Source organism: Vombatus ursinus, unplaced genomic scaffold (genome assembly GCF_900497805.2).
Source record: "Vombatus ursinus unplaced genomic scaffold, bare-nosed wombat genome assembly UNPS02009835.1, whole genome shotgun sequence".
In the NCBI taxonomy this organism is placed as follows: domain Eukaryota; kingdom Metazoa; phylum Chordata; class Mammalia; order Diprotodontia; family Vombatidae; genus Vombatus; species Vombatus ursinus.
In genome coordinates this window covers 6065956-6092346 of record NW_020949613.1, presented here as the reverse complement: position 1 = coordinate 6092346, position 26391 = coordinate 6065956, and the positions used below count along the sequence as shown (strand labels likewise).

General features: G+C 37.5%; 1 protein-coding gene across 1 annotated transcript in view; it reads right to left on the bottom strand.

The window, feature by feature from the left end:
- BEND6 (BEN domain containing 6) overlaps positions 1-17168 on the bottom strand; it is an 81001-nt gene extending 63833 nt beyond the window's left edge. The window contains exons 1-4 of the mRNA XM_027852895.1: positions 16973-17168; positions 16704-16849; positions 10706-10804; positions 8084-8261 (exon numbers count right to left, since the gene is read on the bottom strand). Of these exons, the coding sequence (XP_027708696.1) occupies positions 8084-8261; positions 10706-10804; positions 16704-16849; positions 16973-17168 (619 nt within the window). The remainder of the gene's footprint in view (positions 1-8083; positions 8262-10705; positions 10805-16703; positions 16850-16972) is intronic.
- Between the last annotated feature and the right edge of the window lie 9223 nt (positions 17169-26391).

The window sequence follows — 26391 nt, the reverse complement described above, 5'->3', positions numbered from 1 at the left end:
AATGGGAGGAACCACAGAAAGAGGAAACAAAACAAAACAACAACAACAAAAAGAGAGAGAGCAAACAGCATGCTTCAATCTACATTCAGACTCCATAGTTCTTTCTCTGGATGTGGACAGTCTTCAGTTTTTTCACTGGCTGTCCACTATACCTTGGAACTTTTCCCTTCAACTCTGAGAATTCCCAGTTTCTTTCAATAGTTAGGCCAAAAGCCACCCTCTGCAGGTGGCCTTTCCTGGTCCTCTCAATGCTAATGTCTTCCCCTCTAACTTTACTTTTCCTCCATTCCATGTTCTGTATCTTGTTTATGTCTAATTATGTATATGTTGTCTCCTCCATTAGATATCGTACGATCCCTGAAGTCAAGAAGTAGCCTTTTTTTTTTTTAAAGAACTGTTTTTGTTATTTCTTTTCATTCTTGGAGCTTAGCTCGGTGCCTGGCACATATTAGGCACTAAATAAATATTTGTTTACTGATTATTCCAGCTGCATTGGTTTTGTTTATGCAAGAGCTTTTAAATTTCATTTTGTTGAAGTCTTCTATCTTGTCTTTTATGCTCAACTTGTTTCTCCCTTGTTTGGTTAAGGATCTACTCCTTAACCATAGATCACAGTGTGGCAGTAAGCCTCAGTTATATTATAAAAACATTAAGAAATAATATTATGAGCAGTGTACCAGTTTAAAGTTCTTGATCTGACTTGAATAGAAGATCTGATTAATCCATGGACAGAAGAATTAAACAGTTTCTGGGAGGGATATTAATTACCTGAGATGAAGACCATTAGAGAATTTTTCTGGTTTGTGGTGACCAAACTAGGAAAGCAAATGTCTTTTTGTTTAATTCAATTGAGAGGTATCCCTTTGTTCTCATTTGACAAGATTGAAGCAGGGAATCTTTACAAGTAATGGTTAAAGAGGTAATAATTGGATTCAGGAAGAACATTACTATTGTTATGTTTGGGAAAGACCCAAACTCTAAATGAAAACTATCTTTGTTTGATTTTCCTCAAAAATTTTGTCTGGTTTCATTTTTATTATGAAATATAATTTGGAAGTTGTTTGGATCACAAAGAGAATTCAGATTATTAGGCAGTACTCTGCCTGTCTGGACCGCCCACTAAACAGAAGTGCTTGTATGTTAATAAATTGTCTGACAGATTTTGGCTTAAATTGCAGAGTATGGAATTTTTCTTCCATAATTCAAAGGTGTCAGAATTTAGATTCTAATGTATAATAAAAGTCAGCATGACTGAATTACACCTCTTCAAAATATACCCAGGTTAAAAAATATAGGTAAGCAGTCCTTTTGATAATCCTAAGGACAATGCCTGTCCTTGATGAATATCCTTCTATGGCTAAGTAAATCTCCTTTGAAAAAAAATTAGAGTGCCCAATCTTGCTGGCAACTCATATAAATCTGGGAAATCTGTTTTAAAAAAGTCAAATTTTTTCAGTTATACTAAGGGAGTATTTGTGCATATGTTTGTACCCATGTCTATATCTGTGGATGCCTTATGAATTGTACAATATAATTCCTGATCTACAACAGTACAAGTTTTTTTTTCTATAATGTAATGTCAGCTGTCCAGTTTGAGATTAAGGTAATTTTAGGTTAGACATTTTTTGCCACCACAAAAGGGAAAGGCCTGAATGTATTCCAAAAGCAAGGGAGTTTATAACAACCCTATGACCAAGGGACAGGGACTTTAAAAAAATCCTTCTCCTTAACATTGGCTGGAGAATAAGCCCGAGAGTAGAGGTCCCAGTCTCCTAGAACCTCTGGGAATTTGGTGAGCCTTATGTTTCTCTGAACAAGGTTTCACAGTTGGCACACAAGTGACAAATTTGGCCCAACTCCTATATAAGCAGAAAGTCTGATATTTTCCCCACATTGTTGGGGGGTTATGTAGCATGTGGACTTGCTCTGTATTTTGATAGAGGCCAGTTGTATGTGTAAGATTACTTAGATTAGAGATATCAAATGGGGTAGGTGGCCCCTGAAATGTACACTTCAATATATTGGAAGTATAACCCAAGGGGCAAGCTAGGTGGTGCAATGGATAGAGCATTGGCCCTGAAGTCAGGAGGACTTGAGTTCAAATCCGGCCTCAGACACATAACACTTATTAGCTATGTGACACTGGGCAAGTCACTTAACCCTTATTTCCTCACCAAAAAGCAAAAAAAAAAGAAGTATAGCCCAAACTAGATTAGAATGTAATTGGAAAGTATTTAGCAATATAAATAAAATACAATAAAACATAGATAACATTACATTTTAAAAACTAAGCTAACATGCAGTCTACAGGAATCCTTATGTACAGATTAACGACCCCCATTTCTATTTGAGTTTGACTCCTCTGGTTCAAACAAAGATCTGGTAAGGACTGCAAGAAATGCCACAGAGCCACAACAAGAAAAAAAGCTTTAGGAATAACCATGAAATCTATTCATGAGTTAGGCCTAGCCTAGATTCCTGCCAGAAAGTAAAATCTTAATCCAGATTTTCTGAGTTGGTAAGGTTTGAATCAGGCTCATGAGAGTTGGTGAACATTGAGGCCAGATGCCCCATTATTTAGGAGAAGTCAGAATGGAACGTCTGATGAAAAAAATTGAAGAAACCTTAAGGATGGGAAAACAGAGTGTTTAAGGATAAGAATGACTGTCCCAGAAAAGGCCAGTATTTTATTTTTTTTAAAATTCTGCACTTAAATATCAACTTCAAAGAGTCCTTCCATATATAGCAAAATAGTAAGGTTGTACATGAAACTGTCATTTCTGTTATTAAGCTATTAAACATTATTGTTGGACTAATTATTATTATCTTGAATATTAAACTGTATATCTCTATTAAAAAAAGAAAACTTTGCTTTTCCTTTTAAAGATCAGTATGTAACTTTCAAAACTGGCCTGTTTGTCTGTGATTTTGTATATTCTATTTCACATGTTATAGAAATAGGATTTCTAAGAGTTTAAACAAATGGAATTGACACATTACAGATGATCACGTTAAAAAGTTTCAAAAGAAAGATACTTTGATCCAACTGTGCACTCAAAAATATTTTAAAAAATTGATTAAATGAGTGATTACCAGCAAAGAAGTCTTATTTATGTATTTAATGAAACTGGTCTGGTAAAAAAGATGTTTAGTCCCTGACAGAATTGAAAACAGTATGTGTGTATATGTGTGTTTGTATGTGTGACAGCAAAAGAAAAAGAATACTATAACTAAACAGTTTAACAAAGTATTCTTACAGTAAGATTCTGCCCTGTAAGTCTTTTTTTGCCTTTGATGTAGAGCAGGAATTTATCTTTTTAGAGATAGGAAGTGGTTTTGTTATTTAAGTATATTTAATATAAAGGATTTCCAGCTGGTGAAACTCCCCCTACTGGTCACCTCCTCAGTAATTTATAGTCTTGGAGAATTGTTCAGAGCACTAGGATGTCCTGTGACTTGCCTCTAAATTTCCGTCAGAGGAGGAAATTGAACTCATCAACTCCTTGACTCTTATACATATTCTGAAGGAAATAAAATGCCTCAGGAAAAAAAAAAAGTAAGACAAACAGTTTTGGAGAAAAGGCAATACTTCTTTTCCCATTAGGCAGTTTGATTTCTCAGTGGGCCTAACTGGGCAAATCTGGATGATTTGAAAGAATTTAATTGTCTAGTACATTGAAAGCAAAGTCACCTAAAAGAAATTAGAGAGAAAAAATTAGAGCAGACCATACAATTGCAGGTTCTTAACTAAATTAGAACATGAAGTAACCTAAGTGCCTCAAGGATACAGAGAACTGTCTAATAGGATTGGAAGTTCAGGGACTTAGAATGGACCATCTGGGAGTGCAATGGCAAAACCAAACTCCTTGATTCTGAATGAGTTGGAATAGCTGTGCTTGAGATTAGTTTCCATTTCTGGAGGTAACAGTGGTGGCATCTAACAGGGTTGTGGCATCCACAGGTAGTAATTTTTTATTTTGGAAAGCAGCAAGTGCCGAGGCAAAATGTTGTGCTATTATGGTGGTTGGAGAGAGAACAAGCCCCAGCAAGCATTTTGTAATAAGATCAGACTAGAATCTGAATATGTCGGGCTTGGCTCCAGGAGACAGCCTTTTGCTCTTTAGAACAAAGAGTTCTAATGGAAGTGGCAAAAACAGATTGACATTGATGGCAATGATAGATGCTTGGGATCAATGAGAAGCCAGTAAAAGTTTAACTCCCTTCTCCGATGTCTGGTGTGGGCAGGCACTTTGCACATGATTTTTTTCTATTCCATGATTTTTGTCTCTTATAAATTATAACCAATCATAAGTGATCTGTGATTCATGTATATTAATTAATTGCATGATGGTAGTGGTGGTGGTGGTGCTTAGGAGGAAGTAGTGCAATGGAGAACTCCAAGGTCTTGTTATGTTGGGGTTTGTCCTTTGTTCTGGAAGAGGACCATGACATCAGGGAGATGATGACATGACTTGCAACTGAATTTGATTTGAATGAGAGAGGGCTGTGCAAAGTCACTGGCCTCACTTTCTCCTCCAGAACCATCTGCATCCAGTGGCCAGATATCGATCAGGATGACTGGAGATGGCCCAGGATGCAGTGGGAGACCTTGGCCTTTTTAAGCTAAGGTTTTTTCAAGTTCTCACTTTGAGCTATTATTCAGTTAATAGACCAAAAAACTAACTAGATCAGAGGTTTAGGCCTCTATACAGAATACTGAGGTTTTCTTTCCCTAAATGGTAGTTGAGTCAATTGAGATAAGAATCTTAGGGTTTTAATTTTCATAATTCCTATAAATTCATAAATAGCAGAGGTAAATGAACCACATGTCAAGAGATCATGTACCACTCCATCTCCTCCCAGGAAAATGGAGTCATTGGTAAGCCAGAATCAGTTGTCTTAGACTGGTCTTAGGGGGCTTTTGATCTCTGGAGTGAGGGCTGGAGTAAAAGTGTAAACCTAGGGAAGGTCATGCCTCTTGGGCTACTTAGGAGAAAGGTATGGTTTGGAAAGAATTTTTCCTGTTCACATTCTTAAGATGGAGGTGTGGACTAGAAAACTGAGTAGTCTTTATTTTGCTGTTGTCAGTCAGTCAAGAAATAAGCATTTATTAAGAGCCTGCTATATACTGTTCTCAGTGCTTTTTCTTTCCACCCTAAGCCTTCAAACTTTTTTTTGTGTATAGTTTTAATTTTTCTCAATGAATAGAAATCTATATTCTCTTCTTACCTCTCCGCCCCTCCCCCTTCCCACTACAGAAAGCAGTGGGGTAGGGGGAACAAACCCTTCTACATGTATGCATAGTCACACAAAACTAATTCCTATATTGGCCATGTAAAAAAAAAATCCACCCCACTTTGTACTCCAAGTCCATCAGCTATCTCTCTGTGAGGAGTTAGGTAGCATGTTTCATCAGGAGTCCTGTGGAATTGTGCTAAATTTCCAAACATTGCCAAACAAAGACACCAGCTGCTTACAGGGATTTACATGGCAATATGAAAAACTGATTGTAAACTTAGACATTTCACTTCTCACTCAGTAGCAGAGTTATATAATGAATTTCAGATATTTTGTTCAACCCTTCCTCTGGGACTACCTCCCCAACTTGCACTAGAACTTGAAGATTGGATCCCCACTCCTCTAGGGTTCACTTTTAACATGTAGCTCTTTGAGCCCTTCTCAGTGTGCTTCTGCTTAACAATTAATCATTAGTCTCATTTAGCTCTTATCAAAGGCTAAGACAGCATAGTAACAACAGTTATTACAGTTATTACAAAACATTCTCCCCAAAACCTAGGGTACTTCCACAAATAAACACAGCATCCATGAGAAGAATGGACTCAGACTTAAAGGGCAATGGAAGAGAGACACATGCAGGGAACATGTGTGGCAAAGGGAAAAATCAGTACTCTTAGTTCAGGAAGGCCTTTCCCAGTTCATAGCCAGCATTCTTCTCTGGTACAAGAAGTCATACTCCCTGAAGTTGCTTCCTTCCTTGACTTCCCTCACTCTTAGCTAGATACATTATCTCTCATTTGTCCAGTGTCTCTGGTGATATGGTCAGTGGTGAGGTGGGGGGGAGTGAAGAGTATAACAACCCTTTCTATGTTTGCTTCTCTCCACCTCTTCTGCTCTCGGGTAGAGGCACAAGGATCTGCCTTCACAAAATATTTTCAACCTTGAATCTTCCCTCAATGGATTGCTTTATTCCAAGGCTGGCTTGGTGTTTTTCTACATAGACCCTAGAGTTGTGACTGATCCTCTCAGCCAATCACATTGCTTTCTTTCTTTACCCAATCGGAGAGAAGTTTGCCTTTGATTCAGTGAGCAGCATTTAATCCTATCTTGTTTACTCATTAAAACGTGATCATATGTGATTACACTGTTGTAGATTTATAGGAAAATCCCTTAATACCTATCTACTTTTTAGGTTTATTGATTGATTGATTCTATGATCCAGTCAAAGAGGCTTTGGCACCTAATTAAGGTATCAGTGCTTAGGCACATCTTATTTATAGATTTGTTATGGAAGCAATATCCTAACCTCTGTCTCCACTTAAGTTGGGCTTATTTTTTTTTCCTTCCTTAAAATGTATTGAAACAATCCTTAGACTTGGTTCAGAAGACTTTAAGTCCAGTCTGTTGACATCACCTCCCTGTCACCTTAGTATCCACCAGCCACTAGGAGCTCTAAGAATTCTCTGATGCTTGGTTGGCAACCTTCAAAACTGAACCTTTTAAAGTTTAGATTTATATTAGATATATGACTTAGGGGTAAGTAGTCTATGCATGGCATAGTTGCTCTGTATTCTGGGTAGTAATTGATAGACAATGGCATCATGTCTTTGTATCTGTTAGATTAAAAGTGAAAATCACTTTATCTTTTTCTCTCAAAACAACCAGCATGAATGCCAAAATTGAGGGGGTGAGGGGAGGTAATATGATTAGTAGCACGAGATTCTGTCTTTCTGAACCTTGATCCAAGTAGAAATACATATATGCTAATGTGTTGTTTTTGATAGATTTTAGCTAAAATGTACTACAGAATTTTTTTCTATTTTTGGAAGGCACCTTTTCATATTCTCCTTTAAGTCTTTTTATTATGTGAACTTTCATGTAGATGTTGTTTATCCATTTGAAGTTTATTGTGGTATGTTGTATAAGATATTGGCCTAAACCTATTTTCTGTCAAATTATTTTTCTTTCTTATATAATCAGTTCTACTGATCTTTTTTTCTTCCTTCAATTTTTTTTTTGCCTTTTAACCAGTATCAAATAGTTTTGATGATTACTTCTTTATAATTTCCTTTGAAATCTCATTTTGCCAGACCTCCTTTATTCCTATTTTTAAAATATTATTTTTCTTGAATTATTGATTTTTTGTTCCTCTAAAAGAATTTTGTTATTATTGTGACTAGTTGTATAAAGTAACTCCTTGGCAGTTTGTCATAACACATGATCTGAGAATTAATTCAAGTCATGTTGTCATTTTTATTATTTTGGCCAAAGCCCAACCATAAATAATGAATGTTTATTGAATTATTTTTCTTCTTTTGTTTCTATAAAAAGTCTTTTGTTCTGAAACTCAGAGGTACTCTATTTGAGTCTGGCCTCTGACACATATTGACTGTATAACCCTGGGTAAGTCACTTAACTTCTCAGTACTGGAGACGACTCAAAAACATTAAAATACATATAGTTGCTGATCTTCATTGGTAGAGGGGGCTTTCTCACCAGGATTTTTGACATCAAAGAAATCACAGAATCATATATGACTTATTTATATAAATCCTCAGTATTTTTTGGTAGGTTAATATCCAAATATTTTACACATTTGGTAGTCATCCTGAAGGAAATTTCTCTTTCAATTATTTTCTCTTGATTTTTTATAGCATCACATAGAAATGCTGAAGATTTTTGTAGATTTATTTTTTTATCTTGTTATATTTACTGCTTATATGATTTCGTTGAATTATTCATAATATCAAATGTTTTCATTATTCCTAACATACTCTTTACATTATTTTTCATTCATATTAGGATTTCCCACTCATCCAAAATGTCAAGTTCTCTCAGATTTTACCTTGAAGTGTGACCAGTGACTGCCGAAGGCGGCAGTTTTCTGTCATGGTGTCAGAGAGTTTCTGTTTCAGATTTTTTATTACGGCACACAATTCCTCTTTTGATAACTGGATTAAAGACTCTTCATCATCACTGATGCTTTCAGTGGGCAAAAAGGCAGTTCCAGAAGAAAATTCTCTCTTTCAAAAAAAAAAAGGAAGGAAAGGAAAGAGTATTAAAGAAACATATGACTTATTTTTAGGTTTTATCAAAATATGCCAATGCTTCATGTCCCTAGTCCCATTATCTGTGAAATTGCCTTTCACCCATCTCTTACTCACTGTGTGACCATGGGTAAATCTCTTAACTTCTCTAAGCCCTATTGGTAAAATGGGGATAAGACTTACAGTACTTACCTCATAGGACAATTGTGAGGATCAAATAGAACATATAAAATGCTTTCCAAACTTTAAAACAAGATATAAGACTTAGTTATGGGTTTTTATATCAGAAATAGACCAATGGTATAACTTTTTGCACAACTCAACCTTTTGTTTTTAGTGTAATGTAAGTGTACATGTAACTGACAAACCCATACCAATTTTTTAAATTCCAAAGAAGTGGTGCTTCCTATAATTCTTTAGTGTTGCATGTCCTATTGCTGTGGATACTCCCTCTACCAACACATGTAGCAACCGCACTAAAGCTTTTGATAGATAGTATTCAAGAACTGGCCAGTGATTAACTGGTAATGAGTCTTTTCCAACTTACCTAGGCTGTTTCTTGTATGACAGACATATACACCATTCCCTGACCCATTTTATGTTAAGAGGGAAAAATATTAAATATAAACATAAGCATAATCCCCTTAGTCTCTGTTTCCTATAAAGACTAGCAAGCAGGTTCTGAAGAAATGAGTCACTCTTACTAACCATTTTTGTGTATGAATCTCACTAAAAGTATATGTGGCCTATGCTTTCTGGAAATCTTTCATTCAGCTCCAAAAACATTAATAACAGTACTTGAGTTTATATTTCCGAGGCTGAGAAAAGGAATTCAGAAAGGATGAAGGAATTAGAAAAGGGAAAGTATAGAGGAATTATAAATGTAATGGGTACTATAGTTGTGCATGTCTGTTTAGCTTTACAAATGGATTAAAAAAATAACAACTAAAGTTATCCCTTCTGCATTGTGGAGGTTAGAGGAGCAGTACCCTTGTGATCTGGAAAATCCATGTAAAATTTTTTGGCCTCCCATCATACCAGAGAAGAAGTCTTCCAGCCTCATAGATTTCCTTCTCTTTTTTTCTTGAAAATATGCAATACTATATCTATACTTTATGCATTTCTAAGTTTCTAAAACTTTTTCTGTGTCAGCTGGGGTCTTTGTGCATCATCTGCAGCTTCTGCAAAACTCCCCCAAAGTTCCCATTTAATTTCTTATGCTGACCTCCAATATATTGAAACCACAATGGGGAAAGTTGTTACATAGAAGAGTTAACTGTACTTTCAATCACTTCATGTAGATGAAGGTTGGAAGTGTTGGATGAGTCAGAGAATTTGATAAGACTCTGGTAAAAATGCATGATTGGTTATTAGGAAAAATATAATGCAAAGCGGGAGGAATGAGTAGAAAGAAGAAATAAATAAAAGGGAAAAGACTGGTTACTTTCCTTTTAAATTAATTTATTTGCTCCTTCCATTAGCAATTAGAAAAGAATGTGCTTCTCCTATTTATTAGTATATAATTGCATGGGCATGCTTATTTGAATTTTTTTCCCTCCCTACCAGTGATTTTACTGATGTAGAGAAAGATGTAGTGTGAGAAAACTCTCTTCTGTTACAGTTCAGCAGCTGTTCTGTAATTTATAATGTTAGAAAGTTACTACTCAGAATCATATAGTCAGTGTGTCAGAGGCTGGATTTGAACTCAGTTCTTCATGATTTCAAGGTCAGCTTCCTATCTAAGCTTCCTCTCACGTCTATAGATTTAAAATATTTTTAAATTTTTTTTCAAATAACAAGCATTTCTTTTCTGTCCTTTCTGCACACCCCCAACTGAAAAGAGAAAAGAAAAAGAAAAACATTATAACACATATTGCATCTATATTTTAAAACAATACATAAGGTATGGATTGGTTAGCTGTGATATTGCCAGAAAGTGTCTCTAAAGAAATAGTAAATAGTGTGCAGGTTGTTGGGCATTTGGGCAAGCTGATAGGTTTTTCAAATCTTTCTGTAAGGGTCACACAAGTAGTCATCAAATAATGAGGATGGTGACAATGAAGGTGATATAATTACTTCTTCTCTTTATCTAGCATAATACTGATGCACATCTGTTAGACTGTTAACTCCTATAGGCCTGGGACTGTGTATTACTCATCTTCATCTTGAATGAATGAATGAATGAAGAGATGTATAGGTCTACTGAACAGTCACCATGAAAGCTCTGAAACTATTAATGACTATGTAATTATTGAATATTATTGAATTCATAAATACAAATCTTTAAAATATTCACATATTTGTAAACCATGAATCCTTCCAGTACACCTCTAGGTGGGTTCCTGATGCTCTATGCTCAGGACAATAGCTTCTGATTTTTCACTTTTATTGCTGAAGACTGTTGAAGATGAAGGCTTTACCAGTGTGTCCATCAAAGGTGTTTCCAGTTGATTCAGTATGTTAGCAGGAGAAGAATCCTGTAGGGACTTTTTTCTTTTTGTACTCTTTGTTATCTGTTCCTGAAAGATGTATTTTTACAGTGTTTATTACATTTAATTTCATAGTTCAATGATGTCTAGAAACAAGGGGGAAAATGTTTAAATTTCATTAAATTACTTTGAAAAACTAAAAAGTAAAAAGGAACTAAATTCCAATTTATGTCATCATCTATAGTCCTTATTTAATTTCTTGTAAATGTATCTCCAGCACCTACTATGTGCTTGCAACATAGTAGGCAACTTAAAACATGCTTGTTGATTGCTCACTTGTCTGAATCTAGCTTTCATTATGTGGTAACACATATGCAGTGCCACGTTAAAAAAAAAAGTGAATGCAGAGTATTGGCTTGGCTACTTTGTAGCTGTATGGTAATGGGTCATTTGTTTAATATGTCTGTTTCTTTCTCTGAAATGGATAAAAATACCCGCTCTATGTCACAGGGATAGTAAGAAGAAAGCAGTTGGTAAGCCATAAAGTATTATTTACATTTGAGTTTCTCTTAGGGAGAGTTCTTATTTTAAGAAGGACTCAGGCTCAGTATTTTCATATATCAATGCTTAAATGTCCTGTGGTACTAATGGCCAAGTGGATAGAGTGCTGGTCCTGCAGTCAGGACGATCTAACTTCATATCTAGTCTCAGATACTTACTAGTTGTGTGACTCTGTGCCCCAAATGCAGATAATAATAACACTTAGCTCACAGGGTTACTGTCAGGATCAAATGAGGTAATATCTATAAAAAGCACTTGGCACAATGCCTGGTACATAAGTCGGTGCTATGTAAATGCTTGTTCTCTCCTTACCCCTCTCCTCTGCCTATAGAAAATAAATGAGTTTCTTTATCAATCAATGAATAAGCATTTGTTAAACACCTGCTATATTCCAGGTATGGGGCTAGGTGCAGAGATAATAATAGCTAACATTTATATAAATAATGATAATAGCTAACATTTATATAGCACTTACTATGTAGGGACATTGTGTTAAGTGCTTTGCAATTATTCTCTCATTTGATCCTCACAACAACCTTGGAAGGTAGGTGCTATTATTATCCTCATTTTACAGTTGAGGAAACTGAGGCAAAAAGAGGTTAAGTGACTTGCCCAGAGTCACACAGCTAGTAAGTATCTGAGTATGGATTTGAACTCTTCCTGACTCCAGGCCCAGCACTATCCACTGCTGATTTCCAAACACAAAAGTGAATAAGTAAGTCTTTGCCATCAAAGACCTTACATCCTATTAGGGGAATGTATGTTCTCAGGTAAGGAAATACAGCATACATGCAGAAAGAAATACATACTGATTTAGTGGGGATGGGGGACACTAACATCTGGGGGAATCAGGATAAACCTCTTGAAGGAGATGATTCTAAAGCAAACCTCAAAGGTAACTAGGATTTTTAAGGAGGCAGGTGAAGAGGAAGATCATTCAAGGCATCAGGGATAGCCTGTAGAAAGGCATGGAGTCAAGAGGTGGCACGTTATGTTTGAAGAAAGCAACAAGAAGTTCAATTTGGGTGTGAAGAGTGTATCAACCTGAAAGATAGGTTCGAGTAGTTCTGGAAATAGTTTTGAAAGCCAAAGAGAAGAGTTTGTATTTTAACTTTAAGACAATGGAGAGCTATTGAAGTTTATTGAGACAAGGAGTGACATAATCAGACCTGAACTTTAGAAAAATCACTTTGTTGGAATGTGGTTTGGAGTGAGGGGGGGCCTAGCTATAGGAGGCCAATTAGGAAGCTATTATAATAGTCCAGGTGAAAGGTAGACTAGGATGGTTGTGGTAGTCAGTCAGCATTACTTAATTACTACAGCACCCTATTAAGCCCCAGAAATATAAAGAAAGGCAAAAGAAAATTTCTGCTCTTTAGGAGTCTGCAGTCTAATTGGGGAGATAAAAAGCAAAGAACTATGTACAATTTATACCCATGATAAACTGGAGATGATCAAGAGAGGGATTTGTTGTTGTTCGGTTTTTTTTAGTTGCATCTGACTCTTTGTGGCCCCACTTGGGGTTTTCTTGGTAAAGCTACTGGAGTGGTTTGCCATTGCTCATTTTACAGATGAGAAACTGAGGCAAATAGAGTTAAGTGATTTGCCCAGGGTCTCACTGCTAGTAAGTGTCTGAGTCTGGATTCAAACTCAGGTCTTCCTGATTCCAGGCTCAGTGCTCTATCCACTATGTCACTTAGCTGCCCCAGTGGAGGGAAGGCACTAGGATTAAAGGAGATCAGGTAAAGCTTCTTGTTGAAGGTGGTATATTAGCTGAAATTTGAAGGAATCCAGGGAAATGAGGAGGGAAAGAAGTCCAGGAATGGGGAACAGCCAGTGAAAATGTTTGTTCAGGAGGTGGAGTGTTTTGTTTTATGAGCAGCAAGGGGGTCAGTGTGACTGGATTGTAGAGACTTGAGGGGAATGGAAGATATGAAGTGTAAGAGAACTGGAAAGGTAGGGAGGGGATAGGTTTTAAAGGGCTTTGAATGCCAAACAGATGATTTTATATTTGATCTTGGAGGTGACAGAAAGCCACTGGACTTTAATGAATGGGTAACATGGTCAGACCTGCACTTAAGGAAGATCACTTTGGTAGCTGAATGGAGAATGGACTGGAGTGGTGAAAGATGGGAATGGCTGGGAGACCAATCAGCAGGTATTTCAGTAATCTAGTCTTGAGGTGATAAGGGCTGCCGTCAGAATGGTGGCAACATCAGAAAAGAGAAGAAAAGGTATATGAGATATTATGAAGGTAAAATTGACAGGTCTTGGCAGTAGACAGGATATGAGGGTGAGGGGTAGGGTGAGAGATAGTGAAGAGTTGATGATGACACCTAGTTGTGAGCCTGGTGATGAGAGTATGGTAGTAACCTTAACAGTAACAGGAAAGTTAGGAAAAGGGGAAAATTAATAAGAAATAAGTTACGGGGAAAGTTAATAAGTTCAGTTTTGGATATGTTGAGTTTAAGATGTCTACAAGATATCTAGTTCAGTAAGTGTACAAGATGTTTAGTTAAAGATGTCCGATAAGTAGTTAAAGATGCAAAATATGGAGGTCAGCAGAGAAGTTAGGGCTGGATAAAAAGATTTGAGAATCATCAGCATAGAGGTGATAATAGAATCAATGGGAGTTGATGAGATCATGAAGTGAAATAGTATAGAGGGAGAAGAGAAAGGGACCATGAAAGAGCACTTTGGGACATCTATGGTTACTAGGCATGAACTAGATGAAGCTTGAGCAAAAGAGATGAGGAAGAATGGTCAAACAAATAATCTGATAATTTCAGACAAATCAGACAATGGTCAGAGAAGAACCAGGAGAGAACAATGTCATAAAAGCCAGAGAGAAGAGAGCAGCAAGAAGGTAATTAACAGATTAGAGAGGTCAAGATGGCCGTTAGATTTGGTAATTTAGCACTTAGTGCAGTGCCAGGTAGGTACTTAATAAATATTTATTGACAGATTGATATAGAGAAAAGGAAGGAGAAAAGGAGGGAAGGAGGGAAGGGAGGAAGAAAAGGAGGAAGGAAGGAAGAAAGGAAGGAAGGAAGGAAAGGAAGAAGAAAGGAAGAAAGGAAAGAAGGAAGGAAGGAAGGAAGGAAGGAAGAAAGGAAGAAAGGAGCTGCATTGCCTAATTGGAATTAGTTGGTTGGGTCCCCAGTAGGGCAGCTACTAATACTCACAGATTGTTGATTGTTGTTCGTTCTAGAAGAGGACCACAGACATTGGGAAGGTGATGTCATGACTTGCAAGTGAATTGGATTTAAGTGAGGCAGAGCTGTGCAAAACCACCAGCCTCATTCTCTCCTCTGGAGCCATCTGGGTCCAGTGGCAAGATATAGATCAGGATAACTGGAGATGACCCTGGATGCAGTAAGAGACCTTGGCCTTTTTAAGCTAAGGTCTTTCCCAGGTCTCAGTTTGTTTAAGGCAATGCCCATTCAGTGATTAAGGCTAGGTGAGAAATGAGGCAAAGAATGGTCTCTTTTACCTAGTGAAAAAAAAAATTAAGCTGGGAGGGGAAGACCCTCAGGATTTCTGACCAAAACAGAAACAAATGTCATTTACACTCAATCTGTCATACCACCTCCTTCTGCCCTGCATCCCCAAATTCTGTTCACCATTCACAAGTTATCTTCACCATGACCTCTAATTCCTCAACCTCTTAGTTCTTTTCAGTTTATCTCCCTCCCTTCCCTATATTGACTGCTTAGTGAACCAGTTGAACTCTATGCGATCCTCTTCTCTTGAACTCCTTCATCCTTTATCCTATTTTCCATCCTTGCCCTGCCAAATCTGCTACTTTTGCTCCCACTCACATGCTATTGAATGAAGATGGGAAAAAAAATCTTATTCCACTACAAATTATGATACATAATTTCAACTGGACCCTCATTACTGCATGGCAATCTTTCTATACCTCACTAATTGCCTCACTATCCACTTACCACAGCAGCTCTTCTAAACCTTTTCATCCTTCCTCAAACCTTCCATATCTTTTCCCCTCCCTACCCTCTCAGCTGAGAAACTTGCCTCATATTTACAGAGAAAAATAGAGACCATTTGCTATGAAGCCCTCTTTCTCCCCTCTCCTTCAGCTCATATCAATCAGATGCCTTCTGCCACTATCTCCTTCATCCCATGTCACACAAAGAGTGGCCCTACTTCTTACCAAGGCAAACACCTCTTCATGCACCAACAATCCCATTCTATCCCTTCTTCTCCAGTAAACTGTCCTCCTTATTACCTCTTTACTTTTTTTTCTTCAATCTCTCCCTGTCAGTTTCTTTCCTGACTGCCTACAAACATGCCCTCAAAAATCATCACTTGATTCATCCATCCTCACCACTTATCATTCCGTGTCTCTTCACCCTTTTGTAGCTAAACTCCTTGAGAAGGCCACCTATCCTAGGGGGCTCTACTTCCTTTTCTCTCACTGTCTTCTTACTCCTCTACAATCTGATCATTCAATCAAAACTGCTGTCTCCAAAGTTACTAACAAATTCTTAATTTATTTGATCTGTCAATTGTTGTTGTTGTTTGTTTGTTGCTGTTTGTCCTTTGTTCTTGAAGAGGACCATGACATGGGGAAAGTGATGTCATGACTTGCAAGTGAATTTCATAGCTCATAAACATAAAAGTGGAGCATACATGGGTGATGACAAGATCAAGGGTATGGCCATCTCTGTGAGTGACTGAAGTGAGGTAGAGGAATAGTTCATGGGAAATGAGCAAGTTGAATAACTGAAAGATAAGAATGTTTGGGGAAGTATCAATATGTATGTTGAAGTTCCCTAGTATGAAGGCAGAAGTTAAGGAGAAAGGAAAAGATGGTGAGGCAGTCACTTAACTCACTGAGGAAAGAAGGGTAATGTCATGGAGGTTGCTACACAACAGCTACCAGAATTTGGACTGGGTAATAGATCTGGATTGAATGAACTTCAAAGACAGAGACATTTCTGAATGATGGTGGTAGAGAGAGAACCTGGAAGTGGCGATGGAGAACAAGGAATATTCTAAATTCCCCTTCTAGATCAGTGGGTCAGGGAAAATAAATGAAAGTACAACCAGTGTTGGAAAGGGTGGTCAGGGAGGCTGCTTCACCAGAAAAGAGTCAGGTCTCAGTGAGGAGAAAGAAGGCTATATATGCTAGAGAGTTTGATGAAATGGAATTGATATAACTGGGCTCTAATTTGTGAATTTGCTGACAACTCTTCTTCCCTATTGTCAGTTCATTATTAGTAGTAGCCAAAGGGTTAGCTCGTCCCTAAAATGCCTTTTTGGTACCTAGGGTAAGAAAATAGCTCTTTGAAATTAATGCCTCTACCATATTCATACACTACCCACTGTGAAGTTACTTAGGCAGGATAAGTTCATTAATAAACTGCTGCAGAATTTAAATTTTATCAAATTAACATAAACCAACCTGTTCTTGATCAATTTCCCTCTCTTCATTCTTGGAGCTTAGTGTTTCAATTTGTTTTCTTTTTCCTTTTTGAAGCCCTTGTATTTCTGTCTTATCATTTGCTTCTAAGATCTTCTGAATAATCTGAACCAGCTCTTGAGGATCATCTGAAATGAGATTGTGGAGAAAGGGAAATGGGGAGTGCAGATGATGCTATCTGCAGGTAGTCAAAGCCACCAAAATGTTTGTGGGAAGGAAAAAGTGAAACAATACTTTATAATGTCACTCACCACTCATGGAAATTACTTTTGCTAACTGTTTCTCTGTCTTTTTCTCTTCCGCTGGCCAATTTACTAACACATTTTCATTTGCTGTTAGTAGACTTGCAACTTCTTTGTCATCACTGGGAAGGTCCTGTATCCATGAAGTCTCTCCTACACGTAGGGAGTTGTCATTTGTGAAATCAAAGAGTGTAAACTTTTTCATCTTTGTAAATTTCTTTTGTCAGAGAGTTGTGCATACATCTAAAAAAAGAAAGAAAGAAAGAAACAGTATACATCTATGCATTCCTAGTGACTTGGGAGATAATTTCTCAGCCTTCAGGAAAATATAAAATGAATCATAACAGATCTGGCTAAGAGCAAGATTTGCAATATGAAGTACCAATCAATAATAACTGTTCTGAGGTTTATTGCTTAGCAACACTGAAGAGTTGGGTTTAAGGAATTTTCCTAGGAGGAGGGGAAAAACAAAACAAAACAATGAATCATTCTGGAGGAAACTAAGGAAGAAACTGTTTAAGACAAGAGTCTATTTCATGACATTCTTAAGGAATTCCCAAACTTTTTTTTTGTTGTTGTTCATTTGTTTCAGTTGTGTTTGACTCTTCATGACCCCATTTGGGGTTTTCTTGGCAAAGCTACTGAAGTGGTTAGTCATTTCCTTCTCCAGCTCATTTTACAGATGAGGAAATTGAGGCAAATAAGGTTAAATGACTTGCCCAGGATCACACAGTTAAGTGTCTGAGACAAGCTTTAGAGACTGATAAAATGGTAACTGCAGACAGGAATTACTCTTTTTCCTGGAGAGAGGGAGGGTATAAATTCATTTCACACCCATGCTTGTTGTTCATGTATATTAAGAACTCAGATCAAAAAGGTTAAAAGTAGAATCACAGAACAATAGAGATAGAAGAGACATTGAGAGATTTGTGGAAATGGTTAAGGGAACTGGAGGGAAGAGTTAATGATTTTGTGAAGCTAGTGCCCTATATAGCATTGCTCAGAAGGAACAGATTTTTTCACTATAAAGTCCTTTTAAGAGATTTGAGTTCCACATAAATTTTTAGAAGGTAATTGTGTGTGTGTGTGTGTGTGCGTGTGTGTGTGTGTGTGTTTGTATTACATACATAAATGTTTTAGGGATGTTCTTGCCAAAATTGCTTATTGTCAGTCTTTCTTAAAAATAGCCTTTAGGTTTTCATATATAGATATAAATGGTCAGCTAGGTGGCACAGTGGTTAGAGCACTGGGCTTAGAACCAGAGCTCATCTTCATGGGTTCAAATCTGGCCTTGGATACTTACTAGTTGTGTAATCCTGGGCAAGTCACTTAACCCTGTTTGCCTTAGTTCCTCAATCTGTAAATTGAAGTAGAGAAGGAAATTGCAAACCACTTCAATATTCTTGCCAAGAAGACCCCAAAATGGGAGCACAAAGACTTGGACACAACTGAAATGACTCAACAACAACAATATATAATAATACCTCAGAGAATGTAATGTTTGGGCCATTACTAAAAATAGAGCTGGCAAGGACAACCTCCAATGTCCTAGAGGAATATTGCTTATGTCTGCTGAATTTGTATTCCAAAGCTCTTTACAAAAAGGCACTTATTAAAGAATCCAGTAATGAAGTCCTAGTAGGATCATAGATTTAGAACGAGAATTGTGGAGTCATCTCACTATACAGATGTTGAAACAAAGGCCACTGAGGGATGAATTCACTACCCCAAATTCAACCTTGGCAGAGGTGGGATTCAAAAGCACTCACAGACCTCAGTTCAAATTCTCCCTTTGACTTCTATGCAGCCATGGGAAAGTCAATCATTTTCATATCTCTAAAATGGAAATAAGAATGCCTTTAATATCTGACCGTGTCACCCCTCCCCCTATTCAATAAACTACAGTGGTTCTCTATTGCTTCCAGGAACAAATATAAAATCCTCTGTTTGATGTTCAAAGCTCTTCACAACCTGACCCCCTCCTATCTTTCTAGTCTTTTTATACCCTACATACTATGAGATCTAATGGCACTAACCTCCTTGGCTATTCCTCACAAAAAACACTCTTTCTCCTGACTCCTGGCATTTTCACTGACTTTCCTTCAGGGCTGAAATGTTATGCTGAACCCCAATTTGTTGTAGTCTAAGAAAGAGACAAATGAAATCACGGCGCATGTGTTCACGGTTTAATTTCTCTCAAGTTGGCTTGACATGTATTACATAGGAGTCCAGTCCAAAATGGGGCCACCTCTAAAGGGGCCAGTTCAAAACTGGCTCAATTTGGGATTTGGGGGTACAGGGTTATATGACCTTTGAAGAGTAGGTGTTCCCAAGGGATGCCAATCAACTCTGATTTGTCACAACACTGGGATGTGGATTATATTAAAACGAGGTGTTGGTGATTTAGGTCACTTAATCCTGACTTGTTCTATCAGACCACCCCCAGTCTTCAGCTATCTAGGCAGAAGAATCTGTCTCTACTCAAGCCTGAGTAGGATAAAATCAATTCAGGCCTGGGCTGGAGTTTGACCAGGATGAGAAGATTCAATGCAATCACATTATCAATAATGTCCTTCTGAAGAACTCTGGAGCAGAAGGTGGGCTGGGAGCTTTGAGTCTCCAAGAGACAACCACAGCTCTCTGTCCTCATCTTTGCCTCCTGGCTTCCCAGGCTTCCTCCAAGTCCCATCTTCTATAGGAAACCTTTCCCATTCCCTCTTATAGCTTGTTTGTATATATTTGCTTGTTGTCTTCCCCATTAGGTTGTGAGCTCCTTGAGCTGTCTTTTGCCTCTTTTTATATCCCCAGAGCTTAGCACAATGCCTGGAATATAAATAGAGGCACTTAATAAATGTTTATTGACTGACTGCCCCAGGGTGGTGGCAGTATCAGAGGAGAGAAGAGGCATATTTAAGTGATATTGCAAAGGTGAAATTTATTAACCTTGGCCACAGACCAGATATGGAGGGTGAAAGACAGTGAGGAGTTAAGGATGACTAGGTTTGAACCTGGGGGACTGGGAAGATGATGCCCTCGACAATATTGGGCAAGTTTAGAGGGATAGAGGATTTTGGGGAAAGTTAATGAATTCAGTTTTGTACATGTCAGTTTAACATGTCTAAAAGGCTACACAAAACATAAAGCTAGAGGTGAGCAAAGAGATTAGGGCAATATAGGTAGATTTAGAGAACCATCAGCATAGAGATGAAAATGAAATTCATGGGAGCTAATGAGATCACCAAGTGAAATTGTATAAAGGGAAAAGTAAAGAGGGCCCAAGGACAGAGCTCTGTGGGGTACCTATGGTTAGAGGGCATAACCTGGATGAGGATCCGGCAAAAGAAAGTGATGAGTGGTCTGATAGTAGGAGAACCAGGAGAGAGTAGTGTCTTGAAAACCTAGAGAGAAAAGAGTATTAAGGAGAAGAGAGTGATTAACAGTTTCAGTGCAGAAAGGTCTAGGAGAATGAGGATTGAGCATAGGCCATTGGATCTGGCAATTAGGAGATCATTGTGTTGAGGTTTAGAGGTTTAGGGGTGCTGGGACCCCAAAAATCACATGTGAATTCGACCCATGCCTTCTTTCAGCCAAAGACAAGGTTTATTAAAGATCTGCCATGTTGGCCAGACTCTTAAGGAATCTGAACATTTGTGAGCTGTTGGCTAGATTATAAAAATCTGAGCTCTTGGCTAAATTCTTAAGGAATCTGAGCACCTTAAAAGAGACAAGATAAATCTATATACAGAAAGACTTTGGGAGGGATCTAGGAGTGACCAAGTAGTCTAGGATGACTGGAGGAGGAGGCTAAGGAGGATTTGGAAGAGAGTGGCCAGTAAGCTAAGGCGAACAGAACAGCAGGGACCTGGACCTTGTGGCTAAGGGAGAATGGAGTCTAGATAGGATTAAAGGTGAGAAGTGGCCAGGGGCAATGGGGAGGTAACAGAGAAGAATTGGGAGATTGGGTGTAGTCACAGTGAAAGGCCAGTGGAGTGGATTACAGCCTCAGGTAAACACCAGAGATTTGGGAAAAGTCCAGGGATTTTCTTTTTTTGGGGTTTAGATCCCAAAGGCATGGTCTTTTCCTTTTAGGGGTTTAGACCTCATACCCAATTGGTAACTTTGGAGAGAGCATTTTTGGTGGAATGATGAAATCAGAAGCCTGATTTTAGGGGTTTAAGAAGAGACTAAGGGGAGAGAAAATGGAGGCACCTATTGTAGATAGTCTTTTCAAGGAGTTTATTTGCAAAGGAGAGAAGAGTTATAGGACAGTAGTTAGCAGGAATGGAAGGGTCCAATGAAGAGGATGAGAATGAAGAAGACAAGGGCATGGTTGTAGGTAGTAAGGAAGGAACCAGTAAATGGAGAAATTGAATACTGAAGTGAGAAAGTAGGGATGACAGAAGCAGCTATCTGTTGGAGGAGATGGAACGGAAAACAGTGACTTCATTACAATATGATAGTTAGTTAGTGATGTCAATCTGAAATAAAGAATACTATCAAAGTAGCAAAAACTAGGATCTTTGATGGAGATAAGGGGATGGAGATCCAGGGCTACCATGCAGCAGCAGCACTAGAGTACAGGAAGTGCCCAAGAGGAATATAGGGGAGACTGGGGTAGATGTATTTCTCAAGGGAAAATCCTTAGAGAGAGCTGGAGGAGGCTTAGGAGTGGCAGCACAGGGAGGGTCAAGTGAAGTTTGTTTTACAAAATCGTGTGGAGGATATCCCTTTCTTTCTTCAGTTGGTTTCCATAGTCCTCCTTTTAACTGGTTTTGACTGCCCTTCAGCAATTCACTGCTCAGAGATCTGCCCAGATCAGTTCTTAGTTACATGCAACCATGACCTTTGTGTAACATCAGACCTTTCAGATTGTTGATTGGAATGAGTTGGTGTCCAACTCACAAAAATCACCATTATAATTTGCAATCTTATGAGCAGTTTTGATGAGGTCTAGAGGTTAGGAGTCTTGGAATCCCAAAATCATGACACACGGGGCCTGCCTGAAAGATTTCAACCCAAGCCTCCTTTCAGCCAAAAACACAGTTTATTGAAGATTCACCATATAAGCCAGACTCTTAAGGAATCTGAGCATCTATGGGCTGTTGGATAGATTGTGAAAATCTGTGCATCTTAATGGAGACAAGATGGACCTTATATACAGAAAAACTGTGGGAGGGATATAGGAGTAGCCAAGTAGTCTATGAGGTAATAGAATTCCAGAGAAATGGAGCCTAGATAGGACTAAAGGTGGGAAGTAGCCTGGGGCCAAAGGGAGGCAAGGTAATAGAGGGCCAGGCTAGGTCAAGGATAACAGAATTGGGGGATTAGGTGTCTGAAAGAATGGGAACCATGGCCTCAGGGGAACGCCAAAGATCCACTTGATCAAGTGGGAGAATTCAAGGACAGTCCAAAGGTTGTCTAGGGCCCATAGACAAATGGAGCCCAAACTGGGACAAAGGTCTCACTTTGGGCCCATACTCCATCAGTTTGATTGGAGAAATTAAAATCTTGATCCAGCTGAATGATCAATCAATAAATCAGCAAGTGTTTATCAAGCACTCTCAATGTGCCAGGGACTTTGATAAGCACTAGGAATTGGAAAAGATGGAACTGGACTTGTGATTTCATTAGTACAGAGAATTCCTGATGAAATTCTCTAAAACTGTAAGGTGTGCATTGACACCACTTCTGCCGCTAGGTGGGCAGTGTTGTGGGGACAGCTAGGTGGCGCACTGGATACAGAGCAGGTTTAGAGTCAGGAAAACCTGAGTTCAAATCTGGCCTTAGATACTAGCTGTGGCAACCCTAGGTAAATGACTTAACCTCTGTTTGTCTGTTTCCTTATATGTAAAATGAGGATAAGAATAGCACCTACCTCCCAGTAATGAGCATCAAAAGAGATAACAATTAATTGTAAAGTGCTTAGAACAGTGCCTGGCACCATTGTAAGCAGCTGTTGTTAACCTTCAGAGTTCAGTCTAAGAAAGTCAACAGGATTAGTTTGTATCCATGTTTATTTCTCTCAAAGCAGGCACCATGCACATGCCCATACATTCAAGTCAATTTGGAACTGAGCTCCCTTTGGGGTTAAGGTGCACTGTTTATATATAGATAGATAGATCTATAGATAGATACACAAACACACACACACACACAGACACACACACACATATACCTTTTCAACAGGGGCTGATATTACTCCATCATAATTTCACCCCTGGACAGAGGAAATACTTTGCTATCATTAAAACAACCCTCCCCACCCCCGCACCAAATCTGGGCTATCTAGACAAAAGAATCTGTTTCCACCCAAGCTTGGCTCCCGTTCCTTAAATTAAATTACTTGCAAGCTTGGGTGGGGGTTGACCAGGATAAGAAGAGTCAATGCATTCTCATTATCAGTAATGTCCTTCTTGTGAAGAAAAACTTAAAGTCAGGGCTTTGGAAGAAGGGGGCTAGGGGAAGCTCTGAATCTCCAAGATATTGGTTATTAATAATCATTTTTCACATTCCCCTATCTGATTCTAATGAGAGGCATAGCCTTCTCAATAAATCACTAACTGATATGGCCAATACTTCATCAAAGGTTTTGGGACTTATGATGGGTAACAACAATGTGAGAGGGAAAAAAAAAAAAGAGGGGCACAAATTGGTTGAAGCATTGACAAAACCAAAGGGGGCAGTCTCCTTTAGAAAGTAGACCTTACAGATAAAAGACACAAAGGGAAAAAGTGAACAGTTAATAAAATCATCCATTTAAAGTTTAGAAGTCTCATCTCATACAGCTGTCTGGTTCTTGGGACATCATCTGATAAAGCTCTATGGTCTGAGCGTGGTGTAAGCAGTTTCCAGATGACTTGTCTTCTTAGACTCAGGTCACTTATAGAGATCTTCTTTCTTTGTTAAAAATCTCCTACAAAATTGGTTTTAACACAATTTTAAGTTACTTTGCCAATATCCAGGTCAAATAATGAAAGTTTTAACTCAACCCTTATGTCTCTATTATTATAATAATCAAATTTGGAACCTTTTAGACCAGAGAACTCACATTTTTCGGTTGGCCAATTGTCATATTGATATATCTAAGAAACTCAAATAAAAACAGAAAAGTTAGAACCCAGTTTTTATACTTTACATTATTCATTTCTCCATTAGGAGAATTAGATTTCACTAGGGAATTAATAACAGAACACTTTTTTGTAAGAATATGGACTCTAATACATAAATGAATTAATTTAAAAGCTGCCAGATTAACTACAATTGTAACAAAAAGTTCAGGGATGGTATATATAAATATATTGAGTAATCTATTTTAAAACAGTGCATATCAAGTAAGTTATTCATAATAAAACATTTCCAACTTCTAGCCACGTTCAAATAAATAACTCCTAATTAAAGTGGTTATTTCTTTTAAGGCATTTACAAGATAGACCACAAGCCCTTCTTCTTCTAAGAGAACTAATTGTAACAGAACTGAGACACTTATAACATTAACTAAATATCAGAATCATATCCAGATTTCACAAGTCTTTGACCTAATCATCCCTACACCAACCTTATACAGGAATATATAGCTAGTAACAGATGTCAAGGTTAAATACTTTATAAGTTAGTTGGAATGTGGAAACGACTAAAATTCTAGACCAAATAGCTCAAATGTTATACTTGCATCTTATAATAATAACTTAGATGTTCCAGTATCAATCTATTATTTAGTAGATTTAACATTGTGCTTATAAAACTTTTTGATTATAGAAATTTGCTATAAAAGAACAGGGGCATAACTATATAGTAAGGGAATAATGCTTCTTTAACTTCATGTCAATTCCAGGCAAAAGTTATGTAGATGGCCAATTGCACTGGGTCAGGCCTGAAGTCAACCAGGTGGGATATTTTCCATTCCATGTGTCATTTTGGGGAAATTGAGTTAGGAAAATCCTACCTCAGCTCATGCAAATAGTCTTTCTCCCAGTCTTTCCCATGAGAACATCCTCCAGCTGTTCATAGTTGTAAAACCCCATAGGGTTGCTGGCATTATGGATCATTGGCTCAATAGCATTCCTTGATGATCATACCTGAGTCAGACTCAGAATAATATCAGTTAACAGTCCCATAAAGTTTTGAATAGCAAGTTCCAATAATCAGAGTTTCAGATGGGTTCAGCTCTCAAGAATCACATACCTTAGATAGTAAGTATTGTAAGTATTATAAATAAGTGAGTACTACAATCCCTCATAGGTAACAGTAAGAGATTCATCGAGGAAAAATACTACTGCTCTCAGAATCCCTTTAAAACATCTTTGAGGTGAATCTTAAGTAGTTTGCATTCATTTCTACACATGTTATAATTCCAGATTAAATAACAAACATAAGTAAAATCAGATTTTCCATTAAGATAATATAAGTTACTACTCTTCACTAACATAACTGTCTGTACTAAAATCCTATTCCTTAAAACAACAAAAGAGATTCCTGACTTTAACCTCTCAACGTAATAGATTTATATCTTTGTTTCACAGATTGTTACCCTTCTCTAATTCTATCAATCTGAAAGAATGAGATGCTTCAGGAATTGAATATTACACATATGACAAGTTCAAACATTAATTTTAATTCTTGCTTAGGCCATGGAATGACTATAAATTCAGATCAATACAGCAAGATCTTTTCTATTTACACCTCATTACAGTAATTTAGATACTTTAGTATTAATTATTAGCCTTAGATGTCTGATGTTGCTTCCATTGAGCTGCTTACTCTGACTCTGTTTCTCTGAAAGCACTCATTTAAGGCCAGTCCAAGGACACAATAAACCAATGAAATGTGGAAATTCACAGTAGGTTTGAACATAATTGCTATAACTATCAAATTCTTATTTCAATAAATTTGTTTGCAAATGAAAAATTAGTAGGCCTTCTAAAAATCATACAAAAGATTTTTATATAACATTTCTTTGTACAGAATATTTTTCTTTCTTAAAAACAGCTTACAGGAGGACCCGAGTTCAAATCTGACCTCAGATACATAACACTCACTAGCTGTGTGACCGTGGGCAAGTCACTTACCCCGTTGCCTAAACCAAAAAAAAAAAAAGAAAAGAAAACAGCTTAAAATTTATCCTGATGTTGAATAATCACTAATTGGAAACCTCTAAAATGATGGATATCTCTTATTCAACCTTAAAGAAAAAATAAATCTTTAAAGTTGGAATTTATCAAAACTAAGTTGATGTAAAGTATCATAAATACATTCCAAAGCACTGTAACAAACTAAATTCCTAATTAGCACAAAATTTCTAGTTACCTAAATTCTCTAGTCAAAAAAGTGTTTGTAATGGGGAAGAGATTCAGTTTTTATAAGCCAAGATGAACATACCAAATTAAATTAGCCCTATTACAATAATAAAATTTACCAAGCCTTTAAAAATT